This window comes from Limulus polyphemus, unplaced genomic scaffold, assembly GCF_000517525.1.
Source record: "Limulus polyphemus unplaced genomic scaffold, Limulus_polyphemus-2.1.2 Scaffold592, whole genome shotgun sequence".
NCBI classification, from domain to species: Eukaryota; Metazoa; Arthropoda; class Merostomata; order Xiphosura; family Limulidae; genus Limulus; species Limulus polyphemus.
Genome location: NW_013666202.1, coordinates 172,650 through 184,042, shown reverse-complemented (window position 1 = coordinate 184,042; position 11,393 = coordinate 172,650). Strand labels below are relative to the sequence as shown.

General features: G+C 33.1%; 1 protein-coding gene across 1 annotated transcript in view; it reads left to right on the top strand.

The window, feature by feature from the left end:
* The window catches only part of LOC106459318 (serine/threonine-protein phosphatase 2B catalytic subunit 2-like), a 98,157-nt gene that overhangs the window by 71,994 nt on the left and 14,770 nt on the right, over positions 1–11,393 (top strand). Inside the window, exons 3-4 of the mRNA XM_013918927.2 lie at positions 6,855–6,979; positions 10,143–10,254. Of these exons, the coding sequence (XP_013774381.1) occupies positions 6,855–6,979; positions 10,143–10,254 (237 nt within the window). The remainder of the gene's footprint in view (positions 1–6,854; positions 6,980–10,142; positions 10,255–11,393) is intronic.

Here is an 11,393-nt window from a genome sequence, read left to right as displayed (position 1 = left end):
GCCTTCCCTCTAGTCTTACACTGTTAAATTAGGGACGGCTAGCGCAGATAGCCCTCGTGTAGCTTTGACGCGAAATTACAAAAAACAAACAAACAAACAAACATTTAGATAACAGGAACCAAGTGCAGTTCGACAATTTTTAACTATTATTTTTTAATGTGTGATCATACTACATCATTTTGCGCGAAATTCGAAACAAACAAACCAAAATAATAACTAACCAGAGGGAGGAAGAGGTCTTCATAGCAACTGACCCTCCCAGGTCGCACAAACACGACCAAAAACCAATTAATCGGGAAGAAGCACTAACCAGTGCATTTATGAATCATGTTCCACTATTCAGGAAAAGGTTAGATATTTTAGAGAGAACTTGACACAGATCTACGTGGTTTATTTAGAACATATATTGACACCGGTTTCTGGTCACTCTTGTCCTCTTTTCCGGTTCTTTTTTTTGTTTGTTTCTTATATTTATAGTTACTTCCTATAGAGATATTTTAGTAGTTATATTAATGAGTTAACCAGTAAGAATATTTAAAATCAACTTTAAGACGGACAGTTTCATAAAGTATATACTAAAACAACGAATCAAAATGTCCATTAGTGACTAAATATATTGGATTAAATGTGTCCAATGAAACACTGTGGGAATGATATCATAAAGACTAAAAGCTTAAATACCGGCCATGTTCATCAAGAGCTTTCCATCAGAATGAGGCTCACTAAGTCTTCTCTAGGGTCAGAAATCACGTCTGGGCAGATTTATGGGGTCACAAATGCCAATACTCTGGCAGAAAGCGTCATTCCTAGATATTTATATGGGTTTTGGACACTGAGCCTTTACTTTTGAAGTTAAGCATCAAATGCTGATAGATTTCCTTAGTGTTAAGTCACTGTTAAAACATTATACGCATAATTATTTGCTAATAACACAGTAATATTGCTCTTGACATACTGTGTAGGAGCTCTGTTTTTCAAATCTCTCTGTGCACGTTTTTAAATAAAACAAATGGAAATAATAAAACTTCTACTCTATAGTACTGATTTTTTAGACGTATAGAGTAGTTCTACTTCTCAAACAAAAGAACTGAGTTTACTCGTAATACGTTTTGGACACATGTACCTACATCGAGCAGTTATCGATTGTAAACGTCTAAAATATATCATCATTTTACTCTAATTTTATTTTGTATAGCATATTCTATTTAACATATGTATAAGCACTTTCAGGAAAGCATTAAGAGTTCGGAACCCCCCTGTGTACATCGTGTTACGTGAAAGAGGTGATTCCTGTTTAAGACCTCTTTCTCTCGGAACGCTCCCTGTGTACATCGTGTTACGTGAAAGAGGTGATTCCTGTTTAAGACCTCTTTCTCGAGTCCTTCTGTGCATCTGATGTAACATGGAATCGGTGAAGCTTATGTATAGGTTTTCTTTCTCGAGTCCTTCTGTGCATCTGATGTAACATGGAATCGGTGAAGCTTATGTATAGGTTTTCTTTCTCGAGTTTTTCGGTGCATTTTCTTTCACGTTCACAAGTTACAGTGTCTATGTAGGGTCTCGTGCGATACCTCCAATACATTTCTCTTCCTGCATAACCTTTCTATGCACGTGGATGTCACATATAAGAAGTGAAGTTTATATTGAGCTGCCTTTTCTTGAAATATCCTTCGCACCTGATGTCACTTATGAGAGTTGCAGTTCTTTCGTAAAAAGTATTTTTGTGGATCCTAGCTCATGTGTAAGTTCCTGTGTTTTTCGTGAGTGAGTCTCCCTTTATGTATCACGTCCAAGGGTTATCGTTCCTGTGTAGGGGTTCTTTCTCAGCTTCGTTGTACAAATTACTTCATATGTAAGAAATGAAGTTTCCGTGTAAGGTCTCTTTTCTGAGTTTTCTTGTGTGCCTGATGTTTCGTGTTAGGCGTTGTTCTTGTTTTCAAAGGTTCTTTCTCGAGTTTATTTGCGCTAATTGTAAATGATAATTTGTCAAGTCTCTCTGTGCCCCTGATATAATGCATACGGCTTTTTCTTAGAAAGCAATTTTATGCTTTTACATTAAACTTACTTCATTGTTTATTTCTTTTCTTTTTTCACATTTTGCGAAATATGGTGTAAAAATGTTTTTTTTTTGTACAAAACATACAAATAACATTTCATAAATTAAAATGTGATGATGATGTAGTAGAAAATTTACACTATACCTTTTAGTACTTTTTATTTTTTGCAAACAAAAGTTATAAAAAACTTTAACATTTGTAGGACTTTTAAAGTTAGCTCAGAAGCATGATTGCACACACCAGTCTCCTGTTGTATATTTTCTTCAGCTGTGAATTATTGATAACGTTTGAGACGCGTGTTAGTGACATTTGATCGCATTTGCCCGAATGAAAGTTTGAAGAGTTATTTGGAAGCTTCTCTGCATTTCTAGTCGCTTACTTTTTTTTCATCACATTGGCAACAAGCTATAGACAACACTTGCTGAATACTTTAGCTTGAACAAAAGTATATATACCCCGCCTAGTCATAAAACAACGGCGATTCGTAGTTCTTACGAAGAGAAAGCAAATCGTAGGCTGAATAACACTTCTCTCCAGTTGTTACAATCATGGGGACTATTTTGGCCATAAATTACCAGCCTTCCCTTTGGTATCTTGGCGTGGTGTACTTAGGCTGTTTCGGTGTAGCTCTGGTTTCCATTTCAACAAGTAACGCCTTCTATGATAAAGAGTAGTAGTTACTTTAATCTGCTAGAAGTCAGTATCGTGTCTTTGTAGCAGGAGATCGTGTTTAGTAAATTACATATTTGTTTCTTCGCCTTAAGATGTAAACTGACATTTGTTGTGCGCGGTTGTTATGTCTGTGTAAATCTATACTGCTATAAGTTTTTGTACAGCTACAATCTAGCATCCACTCGCATGGTGGAACATTAACTTACTCTGTTAGACTTCTGTTCCCCATCTACTCTCAAAGTGAAGCAATAACTTAGTGTTAGTCTGCATTCTCACTCACTCTTAAGGGAACAATAACTTGCATTCTTAGTTTTCCGTACAACCAGAAGATTAGCTTGCTGGTTCGCCAGTAAAGTTAATTCAAAAATAAAATAATAATAATAAACAACCTGTATTAAAAATACATAAATACTGTTTATTTTTAATTCTTATTCTGATTTGTAAGTAAATAAAAAAACGTTTATAATACAATTCATGTAGTTCACACCATAACGTTTGTTTTTCGTGAAATTCATATAAACAGCACTCGTGTCCTACCTGTCCTGATGAATTTTGGTATTGGCGAAAGGCCTCGTAGACATTGGATGTGGCAGTTGTATTGTGGTTGTCATATTATTACATAATTCTTCTTTGCCCTCCCTCTTAAGTTCTTAGAATTCCCACTCACTCTCAAATCGAGGAGTAATTTGCATTGCTAATCTTCCATTCCCACCCATTCTCAAAGAGTAATAACTTAGTATAGTATTCCATTTTCACCCACTCTCAAGGTGGAGCAATAACTTAGAATAGTATTCCATTTTCACCCACTCTCAAGATGGAGCACTAGCTTATAGTGTTAGTCTTACATTTTTGTCATGTTTTAAAATTATTAAGTGAACCAATAATTAAAAGTTTTTATTTTTTGGGTATTAAACTGCTTAGTGTTACGTAGTTTCTTTGTGTCACATTACCCTTTAGCAACATGTGACGATTTACCTTTGGTGTTTGTAGTCTGATAGTTTTATTTTCGTGAGTATATAATGTGCATGGAGACTTTAAAATGTACAGTAGGAATTAAAATTTCAAGTCCTTTCTCGTGACTGAAATATAAAGACAGCTTTCTTATTTTCATATTATTTAAATATGTTTTTTTTTTATTTTAAAATGTTAACGATTCTAAGAACATGTTTCAGATCGTGTCATCAAGGTAAAATTCATGTTGCTTTTTCCTGACTGGGAGTTATGGACGACTCTATAGTTGCTATGGCAGCTAAACTAAACATTGATTATAATGTTCGCAACTGTCGTTTTAGCTATAAAGAATGGTGCGAAAGATGGCTTGACACACGAAACGTCTTTACATACGAGCAGTAAAAGGGTGTCTGATATACTGTTTTATGTATTCCGAGTATTAACGTATGAAGGAGATAGAACATGAAAAACAATAATTTATTTGTCTGATCGACAATAAATTTCATACAGTTCATTCAAAAGAATCTATCAACAGACATACAGTGCTTTTAACAACCACAGCTAGATCGTATACCACGTATATGATTATACAAAATATATATAAAAAGAAAAGAAAAATAAATATGATAATTTTTACAGTATACCGCTCAATATTCTGTGTTTATCAACACATATGTTTTCAAAATAAAAGTATAGATTTGGTTTATATCCAGAATTAAATTATCAGACATAAGAAGTTCATTTTAGAATATAAATTGAATAATCAATATTCACTATGTCCTGCTCTAGTTTTAAATATATGACGACATCGGTCAGACATAAATACTATCAGTTTTTTTAACACTGTCAATTGGTTTTCTTTCCATTTCGATAGTCGCCGCGGGTTACTTGGCGTCTATTTTGAAAAGTTACTCCTCAGCCAGTACCATGGCCAGGTGGTTAAGGCACTCGACTCGCAATCTGAGGGTTGCGGGTTCGAAACCCTGTCACACCAAACATGCTCGCCCTTTCAGCCATGGCGGCGTTATAATGTGACGGTCAATCGCACTATTCGTTGGTAAAAGAGTAGCCCAAGAGTTGTCGGTGGGTGGTGATGACTAGCTGCCTTCCCTCTAGTCTTACACTGCTAAATTAGGGATGGCTAGCGCAGATAGCCCTCGTGTAGCTTTGCGCGAAATTCAAAAACAAACAAACAAATCAGCCAGTACCAGTATCGCCCCCCAGTGGCACAGCGGTATGTCTGTGGACTTACAACACTAGAATCCGGGTTTCGATACTCGTGGTGGGCAGAGCACAGATAGCCCATTGTGTAGCTTTGTGCTTAATTACAAAAACAAACAAACAACCAGTACCACAAATTTTCAATTGGTATAACATCGGAATTTGAGTTGACCATACCAAACTTTATAATTTATCACCGGTTTAATTTAAGGCAAAGCAATTAATAATGGATATTGTTATATTCGTAGAGAAGAAATCTCGGTTATTTAGATCATATTCCTGGAATAACCGTTCTGGTTCCTTACCGGATTGCCAAGCGGTGGGCTATGAAAATGTTCCAGTGTATGTAATGTCAACGTTTGGAGACTGTGACTCAAATTAGTATCAAGGTATCATTACCTTTGGGAAGAAAAATGTTTTACTTGTTAACTGTTGAAAAATAAATGGGAATAAAATTCTCCAAGCAACTGTTAATACATACAGGGCGACACACTGTCATGATATTTCTAACTTATGCCCTTATGATTTTTCGAAGTTATGTTTGTGTTTTGCTGGTTGAGATGTCATTAACCTTGCAAGAACGCGTGGGAGTGATGACATAATGTCGTGGCATCAATATTTCAAATAGCTCTAAGGATTTTAAAAATCGTGGTAGTACGTAACTTTCCCCCCTGTGAAACAACGGTATGTCTGCGGACTTACAACGTTAGAAACCGGCTTTCGATATCCTTGGTGGGTAGAGCACAGATAATAGCCCATTGTGTATCTTTGTGCTTAACTTCAAACAAACAAACGCGTGACTTTTTCATCACCCTGTACATATGTTTGAAACTCTCGGGGATTAGAGGACATTTCCCTTTTGCCTCTCTGAATGGTGCCATTTCGTTTCTTGGGAAGATATTTATCATACAATAATAAAAAAAAATACACAGGTGAGCACCATTTCGTTTCTTGGGAAGATATTTATCATACAAAAAAAATACACAGGTGATCTTAGCTAAGTTTTAAAGAAATTTATAACGAATTATATGCTCACACATACAGAGTTCTGTATAAAATATCAGACCTTTTAAACCAAAGAATCAGCTGTCACTTTTAATGATAATTCCACATCATAATGAATACTTGTAGGATGTTCAAAATGTTTTATGTTTTCATATGAAAAATGTGTTGTCATGAGTACGACTCCTATAGTATTAATTATCTGTGAAAATCTTCAGGAATAGTAATTGAATTGTTGATTACAGGATTCTGTCAATGATACCAATTTAAACGAAGTTGTGGAAGTACAATTAGTTTATCAAGAGCATCCCTCAGTTAATGTCCGACTGGGATGTCAACGTCATAGTGCTTCACTAGTTGCGCAGTAGGGTAGCTGCACACGTAACACGGTGATGTGGAACTAACTAACTAAAGCATTAGTGCAGTCGACTTTAATACACTTTTTAAAACTAAATTTTTGCGAAATCCCCTAGATTGTGATGTGTTTTAATTTGGGAAAACAGGTATTTTAGTAACATTCAGTTATTAAAGCAGGGTCATAGAATGAGGAATGGAAACATAGCGATGTTAAATTGAAAATACTTCGTTACAATCATGGGCGTCCGCAGGGGGGTGGGGGAGTAAGGTTAAAATGAAAAACATAACTCTTTCTTTATTCATTCGACAAGTATTTTTATTCACTTCACAATTTCACATTACTTTGCCCCTCGCTCAGGGAAAATTCCGGTGGACGCCCATGTTCCCAATATATATTTCCAAGAACTTGGGAGTGGAATTTTTTTAGAGCATATAATTTTCAAAACTGAACTTTTTATTATTTTTCTTCTGCTGGCTTTGTTTAACTCTTAAGTCAACGTGTCTTAGAATGTAGAAAGCCCGAGCGTTTGATATTATAGTTTACATATTGTGTCTGTTAAAAATTTAATCTAGTTCTTCCTCTTTCTCTTACAGTATGTGGAGATATACATGGACAGTACTACGACCTAATGAAGTTATTTGAAGTAGGCGGGCCACCAGCAACAACTAAATACCTCTTTCTTGGAGATTATGTAGACAGAGGTTATTTTAGCATAGAGGTGAGTCAGTAGCAGTCTTATAGGATGTTGTGCAAAAGTCTCTGGTTAGTCGCATGGTATGTCACAGAGATACCTTGTTTGTGGTTAAATATAAAAGAAATTAAAATAAAGTACTGTTATGTTTCTCGTATGGATGGATATAGCTATATTCTTCTAGAATAACCCAAAACGTTCGTGCCAGAATAAAATGACAAGGAAGAATATATGACTGGTTAATAGCAACCCTGAACAAATGTAACGTTTTATAATTTTTTGCTTTTTTTAATATTAATTTCTTTCTTCAAGTTACTGGTTTGGAAAGTTTAAAAGAGATAAAGAATTGATTGTCTTGACGTGTTTTCTGGAATTAAACTCACTTCTGACTATGAGTAAGCCTAGCCTTTATATAATAATAGTTTCATTTTGATTATAATATCTTCTGAGGGTAGGAAACTTCTGATACTTTTATATTTTTATTGCAATTAGTTTAAGCAAAACTTTGTGATAGGCTTTCTTGTGCTAAGCCCATCAAAAGGTATAAACCCCAAATTTTAATATTAAAAAGACTTCAGTCCTACCACTGTGCTATGGAGAGATGGAGGGGCTTTAGAATATATAAGCAAAGCATATTTTATATTTTAGGAACTGTTTACAGGTAGATCTGTCCCAAAGAATATTTTAATGTTACTTTAAAAAGTATCTTTCTTTGTCTGATAGGATGGTATGGTTAAACTGTTTCAAGGCTTTCAAATATAATAACAACTTACCTAACTTTTGTGAACAAAACAGTAATGTTTGTAATTTAGTGAACTGATATGGAAGTGCAAACATATATTAATTTATGAAATACTAGTTCTCATGTACTACTGTGTATTAACTTGTTCCCTAATGCTATGGTTGAATTGTTAATATGCTTAGTATAACATTGATAAAGAGAAAAGTTTTAAGTACAAAACTCTCTTTAAACACTCAATGGGTAATTAGTATATACCATAAATAGTCTATGAATATTATGTATGAAGCTAATTATTTGATGAAAATACAAATAAACTAGAAGAGATTGGAAAACAGTAAACAAATGCATTTATAATACAATTAGTGAAAAAGCCACAGTAAAGGGAATGAACTGTTAGAAGTCTGAAATCAGAGAAACTAGTTTCGACACATTCGTGCATCCTCTTCAGTCTTGCTTTTTTTTTTTTGAACTTAATTGTTTGATGGAATTAATAAGTCACATCTTGTCTTCTCACATTTCACATACAATTGTTAATCATTTATTATTTAGACAAATCGGGGTTGGCCAGATCAGTGACTAAAAGTCAGTATCAGAGTCAATATTCAACTAATATTCCATTGAAATGCATAGAAAAAGTTTAATTTTTGACACCTGTCGCAGGTCAGTGGGGCTCAACAAAAAGAAATGGCAAAGTTTTACCTTTTATCTGGAGAGGGCATTGTTGTGTCTATATTAGATGGTGTAAGAACTAATATTTGACTGTTTAAACTACAAGAGAAATTCATGTAGATTAAAATTATTTTTTAATAATTTTACTTTTTACTGTATTATTCCTGGAAAAAATAATCTTTTACTGAAAAAAAATGCCAGAATGTCCTCTTCATTTATCACAATTCCCAATCCACTGTTTTTACTTTTCTGAACTAGTGTTTTACAAAAGATATATCTTTATAGAACACTTCATGATTTATTAAAATATCCAAGCATTACAAATTGAGGAGAGGTTAAAATATGCCAGTCAAAGGTAAAGAAACCTGCAGTTTTTAATGTTCTTTTTGATAGATAATATAAAACAAATCTTTCTGTTCACCTTATATAGGTATAGATACAAAAAAAAAGAATTTTATTATTATTATCCCTAAATATAAAAGCTAAATAACTGTTTAATATAAATAAATGAAAATATATACCAAGACAAGTATAATGATAATAAAATGGTCATTTGAGGGACTTTTATGATCCAAATGTATCCCCCCCATATAAAGAGAAATTCATTTCATGCATTACAGAACATGTACAAAGAATAAAACACAACCTTCTGCATGAAAACACTTCTTATATAGTCCATACTTACTTCATGTCTTATTCACATTCTCTATCGTTTTCTCTCGTTTTGCTCACATGAGTTATTTTTTTTACCCTTGACATACATATTTGAAACCACTCTTAACTGATATTGCTTGGATATATTAATATGTTGTGAAGTACTGTGTGGAGATGTTTTTCTATTAAAAACTAATTGGATTTTGCACCTTTTGTGGTAAATTCGTTTTTTTTATTTACTTGTTAGGAGATTCACATTTTTTTTCAGAAAGAATACTGTCAAAATATTCAAATTTAATCATAGTCTTCAGGAAATTCTTGTAGAGTTGTCAAAAATGTGAAAATGGCTTGTTTATAATAATACTTGTATATGCAAAAACCTTTTATGTACACAACAGCATCCTTTAATTACAAAATGTAAATGACCATCATTTTGTTTCCATTGACACCATTCACCTAAAATTAATTTTAGAAAAATATCTGTTTTTTTATTTCAATGTATTTCAATGCAATACTAGTTAAATACCAACTCTGATAATGAGTTTTGGGCACTGATCTTGCCAGTTCTCACCCTGTATTTGAAGGCATATCATGTCTTCTCTCAACATGTACCTCAAAACTTGTACATAATTCTCAGTGAAGCCATACAAAGTGGTAAAGATTGTACTTATAACCTTGCAAAGGTATAAGAAAAAACAGTATAGGGCATGTATTTGTTTGATGTGGACTTGATAAATACAGCTTTATGTATTTGTGTAATAAAAACTCAAATTATTTGTTAATAATTAAACTCTGTCATCGATGTTTTTTGTAAGTTTATGGGTGTGTGTTTTTGTTTTGCAAAATGTGTAGTGTAAGCTTGTAAGATTTGTGATAATATGGTTTGTTTTTACCATAACCTTGTAAATGTTGTTTTATGGATATGTCTGTTTTTAGGTTTTTACATATGTATGCTTTTTTTCTTTTCACGGGATCAAGCAAAAGTATGAAGGGAGAGATAAGGCTAAGGTATTTTAATGAATGGTTTTGTCCAAGGTGAATGTTATAAATTTTTATATGTATGTGTTACTGTGTGTTTGTATTTGTGACAACATTGGTTTTTAATGACGTGTATTTCTCTTGCAGTGTGTTCTTTACCTGTGGGCATTAAAAATCTGCTATCCAAACACATTATTTTTATTACGAGGAAACCACGAGTGTAGACACTTAACAGAATACTTTACCTTCAAAACAGAATGTGAGTGACATGTTTTTTAAATCTTAATTTTCAAGTAATTTAGATATTTTTGTCAAGTAAAATTTTATTTTTTGATTCATCAGTTATTACCAGAAACTTTAAAAACAGCTAGATTAGAACTAGAAGTTTAAGGATTATGAACTAGAATTATTTTATCACTATTAGTACTTTTAGAACATTTCAAATTTCACAATAGTAAAAGTAAGTTTCATTTAGTAAATAAAATTTTGCTTGCACAGGATTCACACACATGTATACAAAAAGTCCAGAAAAATGAAAAAATCGACTACATATTCAAAAATTAGCTACATATTCTGAGAAAAGTCAATGATTTCATTTTTTTCCTCACTCAAGAAAAATAGAATAGACCTTAGGGTATGTATGCTTAGGCTGTTCATTCTAATTTCCAAGGCCAACTAAAGTGATGTGTGGCAGAAATAAAAAAAAAATAGATTAGACTATGGAGTGGAAACCGTAAGCAAACCCTAATTTCCAAAGCCAAGTAAAGTAGGTTGCAGGAAAATATAAAAAAAAATGGATTATTTGAGACCATAGAGTGAGTACCCTAAGAAAACCCTGATTTCGAAGGCAAGTGAACAGAAAAAATAGAACAGATATTTGAGCGTGTACCTAATATAACCCTCACTGCCAAAGCTAAGTAAAGTGGACTGCAAAAAAAAAGAAAAAAAATGGAGTTCCTTAAACGAATTCTAGCTTCCAATACAAACTAATTAAGTGGACCGTTTTTGTGTCTTTGTTAAGAAACAGATGGGGAGGTAGAAATTAAACACTTTCAAAAGTAATAAAATGCAATGTTTAAAGTCTTGAATACCTTTGGCCTACAGATAAGTGTATAAAGCTGCCAAAGTAGGGATTAAATTGTATAAATGTGTGATTGTGGTTTTAATTCTTGTTATATTATTTTTATAGCAGGATCCCTACTTCATTTTAAAATTCATAATTTTTTAATCCTCTTGTTTACTCTTTATGCTATACCTGTATAAAGTATATACTTTACCTTTAGAAGCTGTCGCATCGATATGTACCGTCATCTGTTGGGTTGAAAAAATATTCAAGTACGTGCATGATATGTTTACCATATATATTATAACTGTATATATATATATATATATATATAT